The sequence below is a fragment of the Indicator indicator genome, chromosome 1 (assembly GCF_027791375.1).
Source record: "Indicator indicator isolate 239-I01 chromosome 1, UM_Iind_1.1, whole genome shotgun sequence".
NCBI classification, from domain to species: domain Eukaryota; kingdom Metazoa; phylum Chordata; class Aves; order Piciformes; family Indicatoridae; genus Indicator; species Indicator indicator.
This window is the reverse complement of record NC_072010.1, coordinates 114,546,662-114,571,961: the sequence shown is the minus strand read 5'-3', so window position 1 is coordinate 114,571,961 and position 25,300 is coordinate 114,546,662. Positions and strand designations below refer to the sequence as shown.

The window sequence follows — 25,300 nt, the reverse complement described above, 5'->3', positions numbered from 1 at the left end:
ATGAAATTGAAAGCATCCTTGCAGAAAAAGACTTGGAGGTAACCAGCAGATGAGAAGCTGGACATCAGGCAACAATGTGTGCTTGCAGCCCAGAAAGCAAATCACATCCTGGGCTGCATCAAAAGAAGCACGGTCAGCAGGTTGAGACAGGTGATTCTGCCATTCTACTCTGCTCTGGTGAGACTTCACCTGGAGCGGTATGTCCAGCTCTGGGGCCCCCAGCTGCTGGAGCAGGTCCAGGAGGGCCACCAAGATGATCAGAGGCCTGGAACTCCTCTCCTACAAAGATAGACTGAAAGAATTGGCACTGTTCAGCCTGGAGAAGAGAAGTCTCTGGGGACACCTTGTAACTACATTTCAGTATCTGAAGAGGACCTACAGGAAGGGTGAGGAAGGCCTGTTTAGAAGGTCCTGCAGTGATAGGACGAGGGCCAACAGTTTTAAACTGGAGCAGGGTAGATTTAGGTTGGACGTAAGGAAGAAGTTCTATACAATGAGATTGGTAATATACTGGAACAGGCTGTCCAGGGTTGGGGCTAAAGCCCTGTCCCTGGAGACATTCAAGATCAAACTGGATGTGGCCCTGGGAAGCCTGATCTAGTTGGAGGCATCCCTGCTGACTGCAGGGGGGCTGGACAAATGACCTTTGAGGGCCCCTTCCAACCCAATGCAATCTGTGGATCTGTACAGTCAAGTGCATTAATTTGGGATGTTTTGTGGGCTGCCCTTCTGCCAGAGCAGCTGAGCTGTCTGGCAAGTGAGGTAGATACACTGCACATCTGAAGTTGTGTATCATGCCAGAGTGATAGCATTTTACTTACACTGCTTCCATTCATAGCAGCCTAAAACCGCAATGGTGAACTCAGTCCTGCAATGCTGAACTCAGTCCTGCAATGGTGAACTCAGACTGAAAGGGTTGCAGCTGTTCAGTCTGGAGAAGAGAAGACTTCTCACAATAAGAGGAGACCTTATTGTGGCTTTCCAGTATCTGAAGGGGGCCTACAAGAAAGCTGGTGAGGGACTTTTTAGGATATCAGGTAGCAATGGGACTAGGGGGAATGGAGCAAAACTAGAAGTGGGTAAATTCAGATTGGATGTTAGGAAGAAGTTTTACACCATGAGGGTGTAGAGACACTGGAACAGGTTGCCCAGGGAGGTGGTAGAAACCCCATCCCTCAAGGTTTTTAAGGCCAGGTTGGATGTGGCTCTGGGCAACCTGATCTAGTGTGAGGTGTCCTTGCCCATGGCAGGGGAGTTGGAACTAGATGATCCTTGAGGTCCCTTCCAACCCTAACAATTCTATGATTCTATGAGTCTTCAAGCCTCATGCCTGTTAGTTCTCACCAAGTAGCTCTGTTTTCCCTCTGGCACACAGGGTGCAGCTCATGCAAATTGAGGGAAAACCCAGAGATAAGAGCCCCATCACCTGGCAGTCTGCTCAGATTTCAGCATCCAACCATTCAAGTGCAAACAGGAAGACTGAGGCTGTAGTAGGTATGGATCTTTGTTTAAAACATATCATGTCTATTGATAGTTGCAGTATACTAGAGAGATTTGCCCTCTGTCATTGTCATGTATTGTGTGGAACCTGCTGCTGTTATTTATACTGTGCTGCAGTCATGCCAGCTTCACAAATGAAAGGGCTAACTGGAGTGAAGTATTCTGGGGCTTGAAGTTCAGATTGCAGCTTGGGAGGCTTCCAGTTGCTGCTTCTTGGTTCCAGCTTCTTGGGTGTTGGAATCGTTTTTTTCTGTAGGCATAGTGGTGGAACAGGTGGGAGTTGGGTAGGTGCTGGTTTTGGTTTTCTGCTTTATGCTGAGGACTTTTTCCCTGTATTTGACTGCACTTCTTCTGAAAATAGGCTAAAATAAGATAATTATGTACTGTATTATTAGATTAATTAGATTATTAGCTAAGGTAATTATGCATTGTGATTATGATATCTCATGTTATATTAAACTCTTATTTCCTTATCTCAATTCTGAGTTTTGCAGAAAAGAGATTTAATTCACAAACATGTCTTTCTATACCCAGCATTAATAGGTAGAACTGCTCCTTCTTCTATTTCAGTAAAAGTTAAAGATATCTTGGAACCAGGCTAAAACAAAGGAAGACTGGTACTCAGAATTGGTGTTCATGCAAAATGTATGCAGTGCTCATCAGCAGAGTTTTACATCCTGCCTGAAAACATATTAGCTGTAATTAGGGCAGGGTGAAGCTCCCTTCATGCATGCTTTACCTTGCATAATTCTTCATGGACTTTCTGACGACCTACACTGACCTCAGAAGAGCAATATGCTAACACTTGAATGCTGACATGTAGCCCATGGTATTTCAGTATGTTTCCTAATCCTTTGTACAAGAGGACCTTCAGAGAAGAGAATCAGTTACTCAATCACTCTGACTTTTGCTGAAGAGTAAGGAGCAGAGCCACTGAACTGCTCTGGTCACACACTCCCATGTCATGGAGTCATGCTGATATGCCTCCATGTCAAACCAGGCAAAGATACAACATCTCTGAATATTGTCCATGCCCATAAAACAATTTGTTTTAGATTAGTTGACTATCTGCTGTTGTCACCTGGTCTGAACTCTAATTCTAAATCCTCTGAGGCATGGGCTGATGTTGTAATTACTTTCTCCATTGTTGTCCCTCCAAAAACAATAGTAAGACAACATGATTTTCAAGATCTCTTTGTCTCTAGTGGAACACACTTTTCAAAGAAGATGTCAAGTATTTCTTCCAGTAGTTGCAGGCTAAACCTGGGTGTTATTCTGGGGAAGGAAGACAGACAGATTTTTCTTGGTATTCTGTGTCATTTCCTGAGTTTTGGCGTGGTTAGTGGCACTAAGCTCCACGCAGCACGGACTGGCCAACAGCATCATTTAATGAAACGTGGGTGCTGGGGTACCCACAGTAGCAGTGCATCCATTTGAGTGTTCAGAGGAAACTTTCCTTACTAAGAATATGGCTACCTTCTCTGAAGTGAGTTTCTTTTCTGATGACTAGGCCAGCTGGAAAAAAAGTGCAAGAAGCTTCAAAACCATATTCTGAGGCAGCAGCATCTGATTGGCAGGCAGTTTTATCTGCTACGTGCTTTTCCAGAGTTTTGATGGCTTGGCATGATCATCTTAGGATCTCTGATCTCTCCAAAAGAAGCTATTTTCCATAGAAAAAAAAAAATGTCTCTGGCCTACAGCATTTTTGGCAGATGCATCTATGGATGTGCTGTGGAATAGCCCTTGCATCTAACCCGGTTGCCAGATGTCATATTTGGCATCGCCTTTGCATTGAAGATAATGATGCTAAGCAGATCCTCTCTGCTTTGAAGCTTACTGGCTGACAGTTTTTCAGTGAACCACTGGAAAAAAAGCAGCAGTTGGCAATGTAAGGAAGATCAGTTGCCCCTTTCAATTCAAAGCAAAATATTGTTTCCAAAGGTTCAGGTTTTTCTTCTGCCACCAGCCTAATCAAGATGACAACAGTGGTAATTCTACCTCCAGAGGAAATAAACTCTGAAGCAATTAGATAGAAATCCTCTTTGTGGTTGAGGCTTCATTTTTCTTTCCCCTCTCATAATACTGTGTGTGAACTCAAGCGATGATCTCTGACCAGGCCTGAGTTTGACCATATTCCATTTTCCTTCCTGAACAGTACTTTTATAACTGCTTTTGCAGAGATTTAATTGTACCCTGTCAGTTTTCATCAAATACCCAATAGCTAAACATCCATTAAAATACATGTGCTCAAAAGTGAACCCACATATTCCAACTTAAGCAACAAAATCTTATGCAGAATTTATCTGCCCATATCAACAAACTGATGGTAAATTGCTTGTCTGCTGCTATGCTCACTGGGCTTTTCTGGCAAATTCTATGGCCACAATAAATTTTACAGACTGTTCTCTAGCAGGCTGCTCTTTTCACACCCATTCTCAGTGTACTCTATGCCAACACTCTGATGGGGAAGGGTTGGATTGAATTTCTCCATCAGTCTCACAGTCCTGTTAGTCTGGAAGCAGAGAGGAAAATCTGGGCTGACTTCTCTACACCTAGAATAGGCTTGTCCCTACAGACTTACAGGATTTACTTTAATACTCAATCTCAAAAGATGTATCTTTTTTTCTTTTCCACAAAGATACAGCATCATTAGAAAGGACAAATCCTTTTCTTATTTTTGCTCCAAAGCTACTCCTTGTCACACACCCAGTCCACAACAGCAACAAAACTAGACTTTATGAAGAGTTTTAGTTTTGCACATTCTCATCTTAAACACACAACAGTAAAATAAAATGCTACAGTCAGCTAGGTGAGGTAAAAATGTCCTGTGAAAGGCCAAACCCTGGGCAGCAGTTATTTGCTTCTCTGTGGGAGACACATTCAATGTTTTAGACTATATTCTGTGTGATGTAGCAAGCTCAGCTTGTAACTTCTGCAGATATTCCCTTCAGACATCTTTTAAATCTCCACTACTGCTTCCTCCATCCCATCCTCCCATGAAGTTAGAAGGAAGGAGCGTTTCCATCTAACTTTATAACAGTGTGTCAACCAGTCAGTTCTCATCTGTGATTTTTAACTAATCAAAATGGTGTATGCACAGAGATGTAATGTGTATGAGATCTAAAAATTAGAGCTTGTTTACATTTAGTTACTTTTTAGCTTTGCAAATTTACTTTTTACAGATTGTCAGCTCGAAGAAGACAACGTCTTCACTGCTTCCTTCAGACTGTTTGAGCTGATTGCAGTCAGGCATTGGAATAGGTTTCCCAGGGAGGTGGTGGAGTCACTGTCTGTGGAGCTGTTAAAAAAAAAAATGTGGACATTCCACTTTGGGACATGGCTTGATGGCCATGGGGGTCTTAGATTGATGGTTGGGCTCAATGATCTCAGAGGTCTTTTCCAACTGAAACAATGCTACAATTCTATGATTTTATAATGCAGTTGATTAGGGAGGAGCACTGAACTAATTTTCAAATAAATCAGAAGACAGGGCATTTTGTTTCTCACTCCCTCTAGTAACTGTAAGGCAAAGACATTCAGAAAGGCTTTGTACTCAGAAAAGACAGCCTTCAATTTTTATGGAAAAAAAGGTCACATTTATTTTAATTTTCCTGTGCGAGATGAAGCACATTTGGTTCTTCCTCACTTCGACGTTGTCTTATCTGATCTGTTCTACTATACAACTCTGATGGTGCAAAACAGGAAGGTAAACTGTGCTGGTGTTAAAGGAGGTGGTGTCTCTGCCTTGTTCTAAAAGTGATTCTGGTGAATGCTTTTTGTAACCGATGCTTTGATACTATTCCAAATCAAATCTGATGGTAATAGGAAGAGGGATAACATGTAAATACTATACAGAGTGTTTGTTACACTTCACTGGGTTTGATTTTCTGTGTTTCCTAAACACCTTGTAATTCAAACTACTGTCACAAACCTTTCCGGGACACGCCACAGCTTTGCTTTGTTGGTTTTGTTTGGCTTGTTGTTTTTATAAAGTGACACCCACCTTCATAGCTCTGTGCAAGATTGTGTCGGATGATGTTCACTGGCTGATCAGGAAGGTTTTTGGATGGTGACTGGCTGTTGGGTACCAAAGAGTTGGCATAATGCCACTGGCATTCTCCATTTGTCTGCAGCGTACTCAAGAAAAATCGAGCCACTTCACAAGGTGCTCCTTGGGATTGCCCAAACTTTGAAGGCAGCATTTGCTTTTTGCTACTGAAGACATGAGAATCTACAGGGAAGTGTCCATAATGGTAAGAGAAAGGCAGGCTATACGATGGGGCATATAAAAGTTCACTGTTTTCTGAATGGAAGTTTTGTTCTTGAATGGTGGCAGCGTTCACTGCTGGGCTGGATCGCCAGTTTCCCACCTGGCTGCATTCCAGTTTGTCTGTTTGGAATGAGCTGTATTGCTGGGGGAAAGAAAGAAAAAAAAAAAAAGAAGGGGTGGGGGAGGAGGAGAAGAGAGTTAAATGACTAACTTTTTTATGAAACATCATACAGACCTCCCTGAACTGCCATCTCACTGGCTGAAGGGACTGGTTTACCACTGCATTTCAAGTTCCTTGTCATGATAGATTTAGCTTCACTTAACATGGGAACAAAAAATTGTTTTATCATCATAGTACTAAGGGTTCATTTGATAATGTCAGTTGAATTTTAGCTATTAAATGTAAGCACAATTTTGTTATAAAGCACTGGAAGACCATGAATACGATTTTACGTGTGTTGGCATGTCAAGCTTTGGAATGGAAAGAAGGCAAAATCTCTCATTTGTATCAACTTCTATTACAAACAATTTTCTCTTCCCATTCTCTCCCACTCTCTTCTCTGAATTCCAAAGAGCTTTTTGGGCTCTCACTATTTCATATGAGGTATATGTGCTATCTGCATTTACTGTTATTTTAGAGTAATAATAGCCCTTTCCAACCGCTTCTCATTCCAGTCTCAGAATGTCTCATGGTGGGTGTCAGACTCACCAACTCAGTTTTATGGACAAACTCTATAATTTCCTTTCATATTTGGTTCTAGCTTACCCCATGACAGTAAGATGTTCCAAATCCTAATCCACTGCTCTGTTTGCTGGGATTCATTGTTACGACACATTCTCCAGCACAGGAAACTGATAATACCTGTGTGACACTAACAACTCTGCACATCTACAGCACAAATTTTCATAGCACAGCTATCTTGATACAAGTTTTTCTTCTTACCAAGAAAGCACATTGATTTTTGAAGTGCTTTACATACTCCATAGCCAAAAGTTTTTGTGTTTGTGTCACTCGACAGAGTTGGTTTGTACTACTTGTGCTGTCTATTCCAAGAACAAAAAGGTTTGGTCTATAATGAAATTCTTTCAGCAGGGCATACTGTAATCACTTCTGCATGATCTCTATCCTGCCCAAAGCACTCTACAACAACAACTGGTAAGTAAATATTGCTGAAAAAGTTACCTGTTGTGGGTAAGGCGTTGTTCGGAGTTTTGCCTTCATTTTATTACTTTTGGGTTTTACTATTTTCCTTGTTTCCTGCGAGGTAGATACTGAGTTTCTACATGAAAACTGTGACTTAGAAATGGTAGCCTGGTCCAGTGACAACTGAAGTTCCTTATATTCAATATCTCTGCAAAAGAACAGTCCAATAAATTACATAAACATACTGCAGAAATCCAAAATAGCTCCTTTGAAAGTACATGTTAGCTTTCACAGTGTTTTCATTTTAATTCTTCCAAGATTTTCTGAGTCTGCAGTGCAAGTCTGGGATGTCAGCAGACAGTGAATTTTATGGTCTGACTCCCCACATGTCTGTCACAAACATTCCCCTGGGAAACACATTCACATCTTTGTATTAAGTGTCCTTGCCCTCTGGACCTAAGCTGTGCCACTTTCTCATCCATATGTGGCACCTTGCAGTTTGGAATCAACATTTCTGTCACCTGATAGAATTCAGCTGATCAATTCACCTGTCTCTTCCTCAATCAAGAACTGGTCTCTGCTCTGGCTCTCACAATTAGCCCAGAGGAAAGAAAAAAGAGTGATGATCCTCCCCTGTCAGCACAATATGCTTGTGTCTATTGCATGCTGCAGGAGCTGCAGTGTGGGTTTTCTGATGGTCTCCAGAGTTTTTGTTCAGTTTAGTTTTATCTACCCCACAGACAGGGCAGAATTTTGTAAAAGAGGAACAAAAAAAAAAAAAAAAACACCAACCAAATCCAGAACAGACTGTGGATCATATTTTGAAACACTAATTGATTCCTTTCTGATTATTAAATAGTCTCCTTGGTTTTGTCAATTACAAGAGCAGAGCATATTTCTGAAAGGATAACTAGAAAACCCCTACTTCTCTTTCAGTTTCTATCTTGAACTCATTTCAAACACTTTTATTGGCGAATAACCTGGAAGTAAATTCAACTCAAGAATAATGTTCCCCTTTTTACTCAATCGCTTGCCCTAACTCATGGGATTCAAGCAGGTTGCAGAGCTGAGTCTTTCCCTCATGCTGCTGGCTCACACATCTGTGTAGGAATGAGGACATCATTAACTTGTGTGTCTAGGCCTGAGTACCTACTTCAAGTAGTTTAGAAAGCACCCCAAGGTTTCTCAACTATTACACTTAAAATCCCCAAAGTTATGTGTCAGAAAACAGATTATATCATGCAAACACACCTAATCCTAACACATGCATCCTGCAAACACATCCAGTGTTCAAGTCAGATAAAAAATGGACTGGTTCCTGCTTTTTTACACTATTCAGCTCAAAGGGATAGATTTTTTTCTTTCTTTTTTGCCCCAGATAGTCTCTTCAGTCACAATCTCTTTTGCTGTTAGTTCTCTCTCTTATTCAGTATAGATTTGTGTCTCTCTCAGGTTTATATCAATGTAAGAATTTTGTAACACCTTCATGACTTGAACTAGAATTCATAAAGTGCTGGTCCAAACCATTGGACATTCACCAGCTCAGTGGGAGCTACTTGCCATTGTGAGAACATACAACCCAAGGCAAGTGAGGGTATCCTCAGTGATTCACCTGTCTCTGAAAAAAGTAATGCTTCCTACCATGTCTCTGGCTCTCAAATTGACACTGTGACCTCTGCTAGGTAGCAGCAGATTTCACCATGTGTGGACGGCCTCAGCACAATTCCAATTACAGAACTGGGATCCAGGTCTAACACAAATGGTTACAAGTGGTGTTGCGTTCAAGCATACGGTGTACAAGGTAACACTCAAGAGTGCTAGCTCAACATAATTGAAAAAGAAGCAATACGAGAAAAGCAGCAAGCACAGAATGATACTGGAAGACAGCAGTAAAGCAAACTTCAATAATTTAATTATTAATGAATCAATTGCTTGTAACATGTAATGGTACAAAGTATTTTGACTTACGTAAGGACATAATTGACACTCACTATGCAGTGAGGCCGTGACGAACGGCTGTTATGCACAATAGTGGCGTAGCTCTGCACCCAAACCCAGCCTCCGTGCTTGGACAGCAGTCGGTAGTACTTGGTTGTGACTTGGCCTTTCACCAGCACTGTGAATACAATTGAAAAAAACATTTCATGTTGCTTTGAGCTGTGACCACTTCCTGAACGGATTTATTTGCAAGGCAGGGACTTTTCTCCTTCCTCCCTCTCCTTTAAACCTCTTCCTTCTCCCACCAAACTTTCAATAGCTTCCCTGCAAAGGTATCTGTCCTGCTCCTTTACACAGATTCACAAGGTATTGTTTGCATATCCTGTGTTGCACACTACTAAGGTGTGCCTTCTTTTCTAGTTCACCCTGCTCTCTTATGCTTAGATTCTGCAAAAGCTCTTAACTGTTTCTAATCTTCTAACTGAAAAAGAGAAGTTAAAGGCCACAAAAGTAATCTGTAGTGGGCATAACTAGCTTTCATTTTTCCAGTATATTTGGAAGCACTTTTGTCATTCATAGATTCATAGAATAGCTTGATACCTTGATAGATTGTTTTACAATATATTTTATGCTGTGATCACAGAATCACACACAAAATCACAGAATCAACAAGGTTGGAAAAGACCTCAAGGATCATCAAAGTCCAACCTGTCACCCAAGACCTCATGACTACTAAACCATGATGCTTTTTCCATTGTAAGTTCTACATTTTGAAGGTTGATTAAAATAATATTTAGTTCTTAAGCATACAAATAAAGACAAGGACAGAGAGGTAAATCAGTCATGTAACAGATTTCATAGAAATGTAATTCTTTATACACCTCTTTACACCAAGATGTTATGCAATCAGGCTGTGCTATAGTAGGAGTTGTGCAGCATCTCTAAATATTTAATCTAGCCACAAATATTTCTGTTTCAATGCCAGGCTTCTAGTGAATCTAGTGATAATGTCCAGCCTTCAAAGGTGGTTCTCCTCTTGTGTGACACTTGAGCACTCCTCTAGGAAACTCCATCTTCTTACTCTTCTATACAATCAGTGATTTATTTAAAAGTAGGAAATAAGAGACAGAGATTGCTATAAAATGTATGCCCCCAAAGCCCCCAGTTAATAGCAACAATTCCTTTACATGATTAAGAAAGTGAATTACTGCTTGCAAATTTAAGTCTTGTACTAGACTAAACTTAATACCAAAGCTCACTGTAATTTTATTTTCATTGTGCATGCTTGGTGCAGAAGAAGACAAGCAATAAGAAAATGAAATAACAGCTCTTTCAGCCAATTCTAGCAAAACAATTGAGCACTTGAAATGAAAATATATGGCCTTATGATTAGTATTCATAGAATATTTTTCTGACAGAGAAGGCATCCAATTTTAAATTGGGAACTAAAGAGTGCATAATCTTTGAGGGTTTGTTTGCTGATTGGTATTTAGCTACATGGCTGTCAGTCATCACTGGGGTTGGCTTTTATTTTGGTTCAGTTGCTAGTTGGGGGAAGTAGGGGGTTGTAATTTCAACAGTGATCAGAGACCTCCATAATATGAATAATATGACTAGCCCAATGTAAGGGTAAGGGTTCTTGTTCTTGATAAAAAGTCCTCTGTAACATAAAGGTCATCTTTCTGGACTGCTTGCTCTCCTGTCTGTCTGCACACATTACAAAATATTTAACTTTTTCTTCAAATCCAGTTGATCTCCCTAAGGAAATTTGGCTCTTGCTAAAGGGATACAGACATGTCTTCCTGGAAGTGTCAGCTCTTCTTGCATTACAGGATATGGTATCCATTTGCTCAGAAAGCAACAAGAGAAACAACATCTTGCAGGACATTCAAAAACCCATCCTTACTGGCACAAAACCACTGCCTGCTGTGTAGAGTTTGAAGTCTCTCTTAGATATCAACATTTTTACCTCATGCTTGCCAGTGTCCTCTTTCAAGCCTGTATTTCTACATGGGACACTCTACAGGTTGGAAATGTGTTTATTAAGTACAGATACTTAAGCAATTCTACATGGGACACTCTACAGGTTGGAAATGTGTTTATTAAGTACAGATACTTAAGCAATTCTACATGGGACACTCTACAGGTTGGAAATGTGTTTATTAAGTACAGATACTTAAGCAAATCACGAGTAATGTGTGCAAGTACACCTACAAAACAAAAAGGCATGTGTAATCTTTAAAAGTGGAATGTGTCACTTCAAGGTAAAGGTCTTGTAGCTGCTGCTCAAAGATTGAGTGTAACAATGCCAAGTAAGTTTGTTCAAAAAATATGTGTTAATAATCAGCTATATGCTGTGGAATCACTATGTTTCTTGGTATTCTATAACCCACAGGGTCAAGTTCTAGGAAATTATGCTTATATATTGCCCTAGGTCATCCAGCAGGTACATTTTGTGACATGGCCTAGGCTTCTCAGAACAAAGTCTTTGTGTTAGGTTATCAGGTTTTCCTTGAACTGAAAATGCCTTCCTACTCTGTCTCTCTGTCTTCCAAAATAGCAAGTAATGCTGTAATGGATCACTAGCTGTAGCAAAGTTGTGCTTTGTGACTAGTTTTGACTTTCTATCACTGATTTTTTTTTTTCCATCCCTGTTTTAGCTCTCTGACTTACAATATTTTAAAATACGTGAAAACAACTGAGGACTACAGTCTTCAGATTTCCTTCCTAATTATATGGATAAAGTAATATTTCTCCTGGGATAGGGGAGGACTCTGTGTCTCCTGAATTTTTAGCAATTTGAGGAAAGTCTGGCCTTGGCTAGGGGACAGCAAACTGTGCTTCTGATACAGTAAATGAGGTCAATTTCCACTTGGCTCTGTGTTAAATTACTCTGTTCAATGCTGATTTGGAAACCTCAGAAATGACAATGAGGTAAATCTACTACCAAGCCAATGTGTGCAGGCTCAGACTTCTTGGTGGCCTCTGTTGCAATCAAACAGGGAGGATTCAGTGGCTTCAGCCTTGACTTTTGGATGTGCCATTTATAACTGGGTGTTCCGCTATTGTGGTTCACTCCTGGTTTAGTAGGCAAGCTGAAAAAGGCACTGGACTGGCTGGGCTGGTCCTTTTGGTCTGTCATAGATGGCTATTTTAAAAAGCTCCAGCAGGCTCATGGATATAGGCCTGTGAGTTCCTAGTCTACACTTACGAATACCACTAAGTGAACTTCTTGGTTCCACACTAGCAGCAGTTATTGTTTCAGCTTCCCTGGTGCACACAACCTGGCATGTCATCAGTCAAGCCCTCCAGCAGTGTGCTAGGTGGATGGTGCCCCAGCAGAGTCTGCAGTTGCTTGCCTTCTTAAAAACTAGGGCACTTGTGCCAGAATGTTTGATTGTGGGGAAAACAAGCAGTGTCACAGACAGAGCATAAACTGTGCTCAGCTATAAAATAGATTCTATAAATACACAGGTTGACTTCTAGGAAGCAGCAAAACGGTTTGGTGATGGCATCAGCTGGGGTTGGGGCTTGCCTTGGCATGGCACAGAGATGAGACTCTTGGAGAAATTTGTGTGAGAAAAGCAGTGATGTTACAACATATGAGATGCACAAAATCTTCCTTACAGAGAGACAATGGTACAAATGAAGTCATTTGTCTGAGGCCAGAAAAATATTTCATCTATACTGGAACAGCTTCTCTGTCCTGTCCTTTAGAATGCAAGATCCTTAGGCAAAGACTCATTATTTGTGTGGCCACATTTCCCCAGTTGCAGAGCAAACACTGTGTATATTGATGGTGCTATAGAAATAAACAACAATAGATCAAATGCCAGAAAATTTTTCATATATCTGGAACCTAATGAAATGTTGAAAACAGGAAACGCCGCTTGCTGCTGGCACATCTTAGGCAAATATTCACATCCACATTTTCCTCATAGTCTGATGTTCTTGTTATGTCTCTTCTAACTTGTTCTCCTTACTGTTTCCCTTGTTTTGCTCTCTGTGATACCTAACTCTGAGTTGCTTTGGTTCTTCAGTGTGGGATTTTTTTTTCCTCTTTGAAAAAGCAATTGGTTTCCCTAGCTTAGGGTAGGGTTTTTTTTCCCTTTCCTTTTCTTTTTCCTTTTCTTTTTCCTTTTCTTTTTCCTTTTCTTTTTCCTTTTCTTTTTCCTTTTCTTTTTTCTTCTCTTCTCTTCTCTTCTCTTCTCTTCTCTTCTCTTCTCTTCTCTTCTCTTCTCTTCTCTTCTCTTCTCTTCTCTTCTCTTCTCTTCTCTTCTCTTCTCTTCTCAATACCTTACTAGGCATAAGATCTTTCTCTCCAGTTCTTCAACAGATGACACTTAATCATCAGATTGCTTTATAGACTGGTATGTCAAACTTGCCTGCCTTTTACTGTTCATGTTCCTAAGACATTTAGTGATGGATGGTGGGGAAGTTAGAACAGTGCTCCCCAGAGGAAGCTTGTACACTTTACATCTGTTTTGATAATTCCTTTTGCTTGGTATTCTGACCTTGATTCTGCACTGTTCACAACGTTGCCTAAGCACTGACCATTATTTTTTGCTTCTTGGCATTTGCTTGCCTTGAAACTGTAAAAAAAAAAAAATCTATGCATATGTCTCACCTTTTTCTTCTGTTTTTAAACTTTACAATAAGTTATATCTATAATTCAGACAGAGTAACTACAGAATGGCTTTTAGTTATTTTGTTTGGTTGAGGGCTTCTTTCTCTTGTGGGAGGAGTTGGAGTGGTACATAGATCAAACTGGCAGCCAAAGCACAAATCTCCTACAGTGGGCACACAATTCTCTATCACTATGCTCTAAAATGGAAAACTCTTTTCCAGAGATGACTGTAGCTACATAATGGAACCATCTCTATACTGGCTGGCATGGGTATTTTAAATAGTCTTGTGAAAATAACGAGTGGCATTTTGTACAGGTCAAAGGTCCTATTCAGATGCAGATGTTACTACTACAAAGAGGATGCCCCCAAGAGAACATTACCATGTACTCTAGTCATTCTTGTTTTTCATCTCCAATGGTCCAGAGTATTCAATAATGTTTTGGTAAATATTAACTTGAAGTTCAATTTCTGTTTTCCCAGATGTAGCACACACTGCCATCAACAGAATCCAGCACTTGGAATTTCAGGGCTGACTAGCCAAATAGAGGTACACCCTCCTTTGTATTTCAGATCCTGAGGAACAGCACCTAAGGTGAAAACCAAGCTGTTTTCTCCTTCAGGAAGCCCAAGAGAAGGATTTGACTTTGGCTGCTTTCAGCCCACAGAAGCAATCTGGAAAAAATAATCACTGACATTGGTTTTTGGATGTCATCTTTGCATCATATGGGCTGTGGCTGACTGAGCCAAATCCAGAGTTCAGCCTCAATTTGCTTCTCAAATTAATATGCTACTGAATGAACTACTTCCCAAATCCAGATGTTCGAAGACTTGATTACTGTCTCTGTTGGCAGATGAGGAATTATTAAACATGTAAATTTTTTCCCCCCAATGCTCCATTCTCCAAACCTCATCCACATGCTATTAATGAACATTCATCTAAGGATTTTCTGGGTTTGTGCTCACTTCAAACATGGGGTGATTATTACTAACATATTTCAGAGGAATGGAGAGCTGTTGTGTAATGTTTCTTTTTAAAATGGAGGGTAGTAAAGTTCAGATTTTCCTCCATCAGTCACTTACTTGCTTTGTGGTGGTTTGTTTTTTTTTTTTTTCCCTTCAAGAGTTCACCACCCAGAACCAAGTCCAAACTTTCAAAACAACCTAGATCCTTTAAGCAGGGAGACAAAAGTAGCCAGATATGGGTATTGGGGTTTTGTTTGTTTGGGGGGTGTGTGATTGTTTTGGGGTTTTGTTTTGTTTGGGGGGGCTTGGTTTTTTTGTTTTGTTTTGGGTTGTTGGGGTTTCATTGTTGTTTGTTTGGGATTTGATATTTTTTGTTGTTTTGTTTTGGGTTGTTTTGTTGTTTTGATTGGGTTTTGTTGTGGTTTTGGTTTTGTTGGGTGTTTTTTTTTTTTTTTTCCAGAAACACAGCATATTGGATATGTAGCTTATATGCAGAACTAATGGTTTCCTTAAGTGATAGCCAAGCACTTTTGAAAATCTAGCTCCAGTGGAGGTTTGGAAAGCTTTCTCTGCTTTCCAGTATAGTGCCTGTTGTCTGCAGAGGTTCTCATTCTACTTCATATATTTCAGCCTAGCATTTTCTTTTTACTTACGCAGATGATGAGCATATCGCAAATGGAAGACATCACAACCATGAACGTGGTGGTAGAGGGTTTTTTCTATCAGATCTTGAGGCTCATATCCAGTTAATTCAGTCACCCTGGAAAAGGAAGATTCAAAAGTAAGCAAAATCTCTAGGAATATTCAGTTTAATTAACCTAACATCAGATTGTGCCAACAAATCAGGTGCCTAAAAACTGCAGGACAAAATGTTAGTTTTGGAAACAGAATCCTCATCTTTATAAGAAAATAAACCCACTCAACTCAGCCAAAGCAAGGTGCAGCTATTCCCTGGCCAACCTCACACACACAGGCAGGAAAAAGAGTTCTTTTACTTATTTCCACTTTGGGCTTTTGCCACTGCCATGCATGATTCCTTGCACAAAGATCCAGTTGAGGAGCCATTCATGAAACAATGAAACTACTCTCGTGGACTGCTGACACATTTTCATTTGCTTTTGCAAACATACAAGTGTAGCATGTGTGTCAGTCCATAAAAGCTGTAGTCATGGTCTATAAATAAATTCAGGCTAATGCCTAACAGAAGAAAAAAAGCAGGAGCTTGTTCCAGCTGAGAACATGGAAAGACTAGGAGCAATGAAGATCACAAGCTAAGAAAGGAAGGCTGAAGCTAGACTTCAGAAAAACATCCTCACATGATGAGAAGTAGAATAATGGAACAAATTGGAAACAGGAGCATTTCTGCAGATGTTAAAGAACCAGGCTACACTGGTCAGACTTACACTGGCTCAGACCTGAAGAGTCAAACTTCATGGTTCAAAATGGACTTTTGAATACTTAGCACTGTTGCTTGGGAACAAAAATCCTTAAAGTACATTGTGCAACTCAGCCATAGTGTGGCTTGTATACCTAGTGTTGTTGGGGGTGTTTTATGCTGTCCTGGGCTTTCTTCACCTAAAAAGGTAGAACAGAGGTACCATACAAAGGCAAGTCTACATTAACAAGCAACACAGTCCATTAGCAGGCAGTCTCTAAAGTAAAATTGTTACTGCTGAGGATCAACTTCTGCAGCATCAGAGGCATCTGGATATTTTAACTCCAGGACTTTTACTTGGGACTAGCTCTAGTCTAGGCCTGTGGACTGAAAGCTTTATAAATAGCTGGAGTGCTTTAGACATGCTTTTGAAGGTTGTCTTCCAGTTTAGATTCATCCAGAAGGAATATAGTTCACATGGCTAAGGCCTCTCCATTGTATGAACTATGGTGCAATGAGTGAGGACTCTCATTAATTTCAAAAGGATGCTTTCGTTCTGCACTTGAACACCAATGAGGATACAGTGTATCAGATAACAACACAGTAGTAGCTACAGAAAGGAATAGAGGGTCTCAAGCAACATGTATCATCAGAGGTTGCAGATAATGTAAACTTTGATTATTTTCCTTTTGTAACTATTATTCTTTACTCTTACCCTAGCATTAATGAATCATGTGGGGCCCACAGAAACTGAGGACTTTACATTCAACCTGAGAGTTTTGTTGGGGGTGGATTCTCTAAAGGAAATCAGAAAAGCAAACAAAAAAAGTAATGCCTTTGTGGTCTGATTTTTTACAAATACAGAACAAATACACACAGCCTCTAGCTATGCCTTCATCTGGGGAGTTAGGGACTCAGTCAGGGACTGCTCTCTTTCTGCAGGAGGATATGTGACTGTATGCTTGCGTTCCTCCTGCCCAGTGTGCATTGTCTCTCCTCACTATACACTTCTAGGGTCTTAAATTCCCTACCAGCATGATGAAAGATCCTGTTCGGGTTTCAGTGCTCCTTCTGACTCCTGTACAACTAAAACAAGGGTGACAATTTCATCCTGCTCACTTAACTGGTGAGTACAGAAGCAGCTAAACCAAAAGCAAACAAAATGCTGCAAACCTAACCTCAGTGATAATTTTCCTGGAGGCGCAGCTTCACTTTGAAGCTGGTCTTCGCATGGGCCAAAAAACCCCATCACTAACTGTTACAAGGACACCAAAAATTTTTGAAGTTTCAGTCTGGAAATAAACTCAGCTGCTTGACTTCCTCAACTCAAACTCAGCCCCTCTCCAAGCCACTTTAGAAAGCCTGGGCTCTGCAGATGGTTCTTTGCATGTGACAGGGTGCACAAGGAAACAGAGCTTGGCCCAGTGATCAGTTCTGCCCCCTGGAGTTCTTTAAATCTTTTGTAAACCATGTAGCAATGTATTTATAGGCTGTACCAAGAAAATCAGAAGCAGCAGATCACTTTGGAGGGAATTAACTCTTCTTTTTTCAAGTGATCTTGATAAATGAACTCTTGCATGTTTTACAAGGTATCAAGTGTCTAGGGAGGCTTATTTAAGTGCTCCTGCCTGTGGCTTTCATACTGACCTGTCTGTTGTGACTGTTACCTCTAAATATCTACCAACACTATTCCTTATATGGACTCCAGAAGCAAGCCTGAAAACAGTTTTATCTTATTCCTAATATGTCCCTGCTTTGAGCAAATACAATTTGATTTGCTCAGCTGGAAGAGCAAAGGGCTTTGGTAATGCTTAATACCCCCTGACTGTCCTATATGTGTAGAACACCCATCTGCTCCTTGGTAAATACAGCTATGCAGCAGTACTGATTCTATCTGTGCTCCTGTCAGCACCTCTGGTTACACTGTCTCCTCCAAAGACACTTATGTCTCCAGGCAGTTCCTCTTAGGCACCTCGTTTCCTTTTTGACACTTGCAAAGACTTGTTGTTAAACCCCTTGTGCTTCTTTGTAGCTGTTACACACACACCCCAAAAAAAAAAAAAAAAAAAAAGGATTTCAGACACAACTACTTCTTTGTATCTCAGCAGCTGATGGTCCTCTATCTCATTGGCTTAGCATGGAGGAAGAGTGAGTTCTTGCATGGGTGACCTGCCATGAAAAACTTCCCCACTGTCTTGGATACAGACTCCTTTTTGACTGCTGCACATAAATATAATTTCTCCTTCTTACAAATCCAGCGTGCCAGGGAAATAAGAGTGACATACTGCTCCACATGCAGGGATTTCTGAAGAATGATCATCCTGTCAACAGTCAGATCTGGTTTACTGTCTGGGAATTTGGCTTTTCCCCTGAACGTATATTGAACTGCGCTGTACAAAGTATCATTGTATGCTAAAAGATACCATGTGTTCAAAGTCATGTTGGATGTAACCTTGAGCAATCTGGTTTAGTAGGAGGTGTCCCTGCCCATGGACAGGGAGTTTGAAACTAGATGCTCTTTAAGGTCCCATCCAACCCAAACTGTTCTATTATTCTCTGATTCTGTTTCAAGAAGAAAGGAATTAATCATTTCACAGCTGCTTCAGTCATGGTTTTGTGCTCTTCTGTTCTTATCTAGTGTGTGAGCTGTATCTGCTGAGAATGCAGACAGGGTTCTCTTCCCTCAGCAATAGCTGTTTTCCCATAGTAGCCAACTGAATTCAGTTCCATTTTAGCATCCCCCATTAGTAGGTTTGGTTTCATCATTAAAGCGCAGAAGGCTATGTTTTCTTACTACTCTGCCAAAAGCTTTGTGGGTGATCCTAGCAAGTCATTTGACCTCAGTTTCAGTTGTGTTGGGTTTTTTTTTAAATTATGGATGAGGGTACATCCTTATTCCTTTTGCTAGCTTTGTATGTTAAGCTCTAATTCCTTTAAGGTGAAAATGTATTACTGCTCATCTGCCAATTGCCCACAGGCTAAGGAAAGCTTTGAAACTTTAGGTAACTACAGGTTAAATTGTGCAGGCTATTATATGCTGGCATTCAAGGTGAAGAATGATCTGTATAGCTAACTGAAGACCCACATGGGCTTTGCCTTCTGTTTTGGACTGCTTTCTGCTGTCATGGATATTTTGATCTGTTTGGAAACCCTTGTGATAACACTTCACGTTGAAAACATCTTATGCTAGAAACGAAAGAGCAGCTTACCTGGAATCTAGGAATATTAATTTTAAGTCCAGACTTGCTCTGAACATAAACATGTTACTGTGAAGTTTGATCTCAGTGATTGCACTGGGAGGTAAAGATTGACCTACAGCCACCAGTCCAACGATTTGGTAACAGGAATCGTACAAAGACATATCTAGCATATACTGCCGTATCTTCAAATAGCCACTGCAGTGGATCACCTGGCAGGAGAAGAAAACACACTCAGTGGCAATGGAAGAGACCACAAATCATCTGACCATCCACTTTCCACGAGGTAGTGAATCAATACACCCTTATAACACCTAAATTCTCCATAGTCCATTAAGGCTTCAGAAGTGTGGTTAGTTTACAAGTAGAGATTAAAACACAGTAGATGACGGTTTTATGTTTACTGCCAGCGTGATTAATCGAATATTAAAGCACGTGTTCTTTGTTGACTATCTAGATTGCTTTCTACTTAATACTTGGATTTGTCTCTGACATCTGTTTCGTGTAGATACAGTCAGAATTCCTTCTTATTACTCAAAAAATTGGGAAGCTGCTTTTTCAAATTACTCTCTCACAAGCACAGATATATCTAAACATTTACATTCTAATGAGTTATTATTTTGTTTAAAACCACACTTTAAAAATCCAGTGGAGATTAATGCCTTACACTTATAAAGAGTCACTTTTCTTTATACGAATTTGAGCTCTCCAGTCAAGTTCAGGCAACATTATTTTGACATGTGACCAAACCCAGGGTCCTGAGACCATACTCCTGAATCCCCATATGCAATTTCTCATCACAGATGTGATAACTTCAGAGATAGATTGTGAAAATTCATAATGCCAGCTGAAGAGGGGAGGAAATGGTAACCTGGGGACTATTCCAGAACATAAGATTTCTTTAATGCAGTAGTATTGTTTAGAAATAATTTCTGCTCCTGCCCATTTTCAAGCCAAAAAATAGGAATATTACACATTGTTCAGCTTAATTTATTTTTTTTGTTTGACTTTTAACTGTCAAATCAAAATGAATTAATTTCCTCTGTACTTAATACTCCTGAACAGCCTACTAAACAGTCACCTATAAGTAGGCTTCTCCTGTATAGCATTTCTTCCTCCTCTCCAACCACCAAGTGGTTAGTATGTTTAGCAGTACAGTAGCAAGCAAAACTTACTTAGATCTATCAGAGCCTATTAATTGCCATACTATTTGATTCAGGAGTTTTCCCCACTCTCCAGCTAATCAGGTGATAATTTTCAAAATTATTAAGTCCTGACTCTAAGTACAGTCAAAGAAAATAAATTTAGGCAAACATCTTTCTAGATGAGTACTTCCTTAAATGTTTCACTGCATAAACTTTCAAGAGTGAGCAAAAGAAAAAAAAAAGAAAGTGATCCCTCTGATCATAAATGGAAAAAAAAAAACAACAGCATAGGGAGATACTACCATTATAAGCTCTAGTCTTTTACCTGATTTCAAATTCAGCCTTGGGATGGAATAAATTTTGCTGGGAAGCAGCTGAGCAAACAGGGTTTCGTGTAATGAAGAATTATTAGTCTTAACCAGGTAGATACAAGTGTAAATAGACAGATATCTGTCTGGACCTTGAACACATTCCTTAAAAGAGCTCTGCTGCTCTTATATGCTTTTCTTTTCGTTTTTGAATGACTTGAACAAAAGGAATCCTCGCCAGACTGATGAAGTATCCTTCTCTCCTTGTGCTTAAGCAGTAGAATTATACTGGGTAGCAAAAAGAGCAGCAAATGCACACTGTAAAGCTGAAAATAACTACCTGCATTGCAGTGTTATTATAGAATCTCAACAGTTGTTGTGGCTTCTGATTTTATGTAATAAAAAGAAAATGTAAAAAAAAAAAAAAAGTTAAAAAAAAAGGCTTTATAAACACATTTTGTGGTTTAGTACTATTCAAGCCTGAGCTGACAGTAATGACTATTTAGGGCAACACTTTGGTCTCATTAATGTGGAGGTCATTCTGCTCAGACCAGGGAGGTGATGTGTGTGACTGGGTGGCTGCTCATGGTAACGCCAAGGCAGAGGGAAGTGGGAAGACTTACAAGTTCCTTTATCTAGGCTCATACCTCACCTGCCTTCAGTTTCATAGGGGAATAAGACTTAGCTGTGTGCTCTCCTTGCACTTTTGTGGCTGTGCTCCAGCCAGTTCTCCAATCAGGAATTAGGACTCAGGAATGTGCCACAAAGCAAACCCCCAGCTCACTGGGAGAGAGTCTAGACTTCCATTACTAAGGGAAACTGGAGTCAGCAGTGGCATTTTTTGCATCTGTTCTTATTCTTTCCATCACAGACTTTGTGTTCAGCTACACATACATAAAAAACCCTAAATAAATAAACTTGGTGCTTGACAAATACTTGGAGGGGGGGCTTGTATACATTACCTTGTAGCCACTGCATGTCAATCCTGCATTCCTCTTGGCTAGAACACACTTCATTCTTAGGAAAAATGATCTCTCAATTTCATACTCTGAAAGCATAAACCACACTGCTTGTTAATCATGGATTTCAAAACTGTCCATAATATTACCTTTCAGGATTTAACAGATGAGTTTATATCTCAACCTTAGGCAACAACAGAAGTCAGCCATTCTACCTTCCCACTCAATCTCTGCTTCAAGATTTATTTCACCTCCACGCTGGGATTCCCTGTGCAAGTTGGACAAGTCAGTATGACAAGGTCTCTAATTTTCTGGTTTTCCCACCATTTGCAAGGCAATCACCTTGTTTCTGAACAGCTGGGTACCAGCCAACATTGGTAAAGGGAAGGAAATGTATTCTTTGGAGCATAAGTAAATGAAGGTACTCTCCAAAATAAGAGCAGAATGGGAAAGAAAAGAGTTCACTGGTTTTGTAGTAATGTATGTAGCTAGTCATGTCCAGAGTAGTGAACTTCTGACCTCCATATGTAATATTTGTACCTGTTTCATTGACTTCCAGAATCATCTTGTATATGGTTGGTAAACAAAATTCTTCTCGGGTAGCCTCCAGAAGTGTTTTGAAGTTAAATATTGGTCAGATACACACATATTTTCTGCTAAGAATAAGTTACTATCACCTTTAGTGTTAAACATTCTCAGTAACAGTTCAGATGTCGTTAATAGTTCTAACTCTTTTTAACTGAATGTTGCAGCTTGGCAGAACCCAACTATATCAGGAAAAGAAAACTCAGATTTGTTGCAATGTGTATTACCTCCTAACTTCCCATACAGTTTGATCCAAAGCAATGCACTGTAAGCATTTGGAGTCTTGCTTTAATTGGATTTAACTGTTTAGTTGTATTCCAAGTTTCTGTGCATCCATCCCTCAATTAACACCACTTAGCCACACAGTTGCAGTGGTTTGAACCTCAGCCCACTACCTGGAATCCAATAAACTCTCCATATTAAATTCTGTATTTAAAAGTCTTAAAATATAACCACAGGGGGGAAAAAAAAAGTTAATGGAGAGGGAAAAGAAATACAATGTGTAGTGCATCTCCACTAGAATCAGCCTTCCTATTTGAATTTTCCATGAATCTTCCTAATGCAAATTAGATCCGTATGGGGAAAAACAGGCACTTAAAGGAACTGGCACTTTTACTACAGAGTTTCAAATACAAATGTATGCAGTTTGGTGGGAGGAAGACATACAGTACAGATTACTATTGCTGAAGTATGATCTCACAAGTAAAGAATGGATCTGGGAGTTGGGAACATCAAGTGAAATTCATGGCTTCAATACAGGTTTTCTGTGTGACCTAACACTACTGCTTGTTCTCTTTCAGCCCCACTCCCATACACACAAAAGAAAGGTAAAAATAACACAAAGTAATGAGTGTACAAAGGCCATCTTTTGGCCTGGACTCAGTTGCTAGCAATTCTAATGACAAATTCTGTAAAAGGAGATGATTAGTGGTCTTGGAAGCAATGCCTCAGGCTTCTCAAGTGTCTTGCCACAAGACCTAGAAGAGTCTTTTTCAGTAACAGACTCCTTCCAGGCACCTTACTCATTAGCCTTCCATCTTACTCATGGCTGCTTCCATCTTTTTTTTTTTTTTTTTTTTAATGTTACTGCAGACTAGTGCACTGCTGCAGAAGCACTCAGTTAGCTTTGAATTCACTGTCCCACCAGGAATAGGTTATGATACACACAGTGGTCTTTAGGTAGCTATAAAACTAGAGTAATACCTAGACTGTAGGATAACATTTTTCCTTTGTTATTTTAAATCACTAATTATGTCATTATTTAGGAAGAGGTCTTGTCCCCCTGATTTCATGATGGCAGATTGTAAATGAGAGGTCTCCCTAGAATACTAGTCCCTGTAACTAACTACAGGCTCTCTAATAAACCAGGAGGGTAACTAAGACAATTCAAGGGCAAATATGTTATATGACATAGGAGAAGAGAGTAAAGATGGATCTAGTTGCACCCTGGTACTAAATGATATGGAGAGGGAAGGGTGATAGAATTATGATTCAACAGTAGATGCATGTGATTTGTGAGACTGCAAGGCAATAATTAGTAGCTCTGTCATTGTGTGTAATCAAGTGCAAAATTATATAACTGTAATTTAATAATGATGCATTTATTAATCCTCGAATTATTAGGGGTTTAGTAGTGTGTTGCTGAACCAACAAATAATAGTCTTTTAAATCAGTTACATCTCATGCCTGCAATCTAAAGAGGAAAAGATATCCATGAAGTAACTGAGGACTCATCTGTGAGCTTCCATTTTTGAGGCCTGAACGAGCTGATATTAAGATGCCTCCAGTACACAAAAGCAGAAAGGATCCATGTGGCCAAACAGAATCTCAGTCCTATGACTGACATACTGCCTTTCTACCTGAGGAGTGCAAAGTAGTGTATACAGGATTATAAGGCTTCCTTCTCCTGTGTGTATTGAGTGGTTGTCTGAGAATTGCTATTTGGGAGGGATGGGGGATGCAGAGCAGACTATGCCTAAAGGAGAAAAAGAGAGCCTGACTGTTCCTGGATAGACTTGGGTTGTGACAACTGTTAACATGGGATTAGCACAGTTACTTAGTAAATGTCCCATAGCACAGGTGGATGCAGAGTGCCACAGCCACAGCATTTTTAACCAGCTGGCTGGACTTGTTACATGGCTGGTTAGGGCTAATGGTTGTGCCAAGCTGCCTAGTGAACAAAGCACAGGTGCTATATGGTCTCTGGCATCTCCTTTGGAGGATTGGAGCTGAAAAACACAAAAGCTACCAGAGGGAGAGCCTTGTGATTGTGTGTGAGTATAAAGTCTGCTAGTAAGCTTTGAGACTGACTTGCTGGCAAGGAAAAGTAGGACCATGCTCTTCATATTGTTTATGATTACATAAGTGCCACTAGTTTGTATCTGGTGCTTGTAAAAGTGCCACTCTGCTGTCCACCTTGATCTGCCATTGGTAGGCTCTGTGTACATCTCTGTGTTTGTGTGCACTTACAGGGGATAAGACCATCTCTAGACCTGATCAAGAGACTGCAAAATATAAAGGGGTAGTGAGTCCAAAACCTTCACATAAAGAAACCAGATGTGCAAGACTCTGAACAGTGTGGATTGGTATTTCTATTAACTGATACCCCTGAAAGGAGAGAAAGGGGAGTAGCAAAGCAAAAAAAGAACTACAGTGTATTTGTAATTGTAAAGCTGATTGGGAAGTAAAGAACCCCAGTATCCTGCTGGATGGTAACACATCCATCAATACAATGCAAAACTTAAAATGTCACATGCAGGCTATACCTGATACAATTAAGATGGTCTGCTGTGATGAAGAGAAGGTAAAAAGAAAATGAGGTACTTAAAGGTTTAGCAAGCAAAGAGGGAGACACCAAATATTCAGATAGGAGAAATCAGAATAGCTGTGAGAAGAGTGACAACTAGTGAGTGTTGGTCTGCTGTTGAGGTTAATCACAAAATTGTGAGCAGACAGTAGGAATGAAAGCTCAGTTATAAAGCAGGAAAAAGTCCTGTAGCATAAGTGGCCAGCACCTGCTGTAACTGCAGAATGACTGGAGACATTCAAGGATGTAGCTAGTCTCAAATTAGGGAAGATAGAGAAACAGTGAGTATAAAGTAAGCACTCCAAGCTTAAGTAAGAAGCTAATATAAACAATTAATCTTATGAGTTAAGTGATTTTATCAATCAGAATTAAGTTTTTTAAAGCTGCAAAAATATCACTAGTGTTCTTTCAAGCAAACATGGAAGCACAGCCTAAATAAATAACAGACAATCTTAGGCTACCAAGAAGGTAAAAGAGGTTTG

General features: G+C 40.0%; 1 protein-coding gene across 2 annotated transcripts in view; it reads right to left on the bottom strand.

Annotated features, from left to right (window-relative positions):
• The window catches only part of SIM2 (SIM bHLH transcription factor 2), a 60,675-nt gene that overhangs the window by 3,464 nt on the left and 31,911 nt on the right, over positions 1-25,300 (bottom strand). The window contains exons 5-11 of one of the 2 annotated variants that reach the window (XM_054387513.1): positions 21,431-21,516; positions 19,028-19,227; positions 15,097-15,203; positions 8,883-9,030; positions 6,954-7,122; positions 5,504-5,912; positions 1,645-1,668 (exon numbers count right to left, since the gene is read on the bottom strand). In XM_054387513.1, the coding sequence (XP_054243488.1) occupies positions 1,645-1,668; positions 5,504-5,912; positions 6,954-7,122; positions 8,883-9,030; positions 15,097-15,203; positions 19,028-19,227; positions 21,431-21,516 (1,143 nt within the window). The remainder of the gene's footprint in view (positions 1-1,644; positions 1,669-5,503; positions 5,913-6,953; positions 7,123-8,882; positions 9,031-15,096; positions 15,204-19,027; positions 19,228-21,430; positions 21,517-25,300) is intronic. The other variant, XM_054387504.1, reaches the window with a different exon arrangement.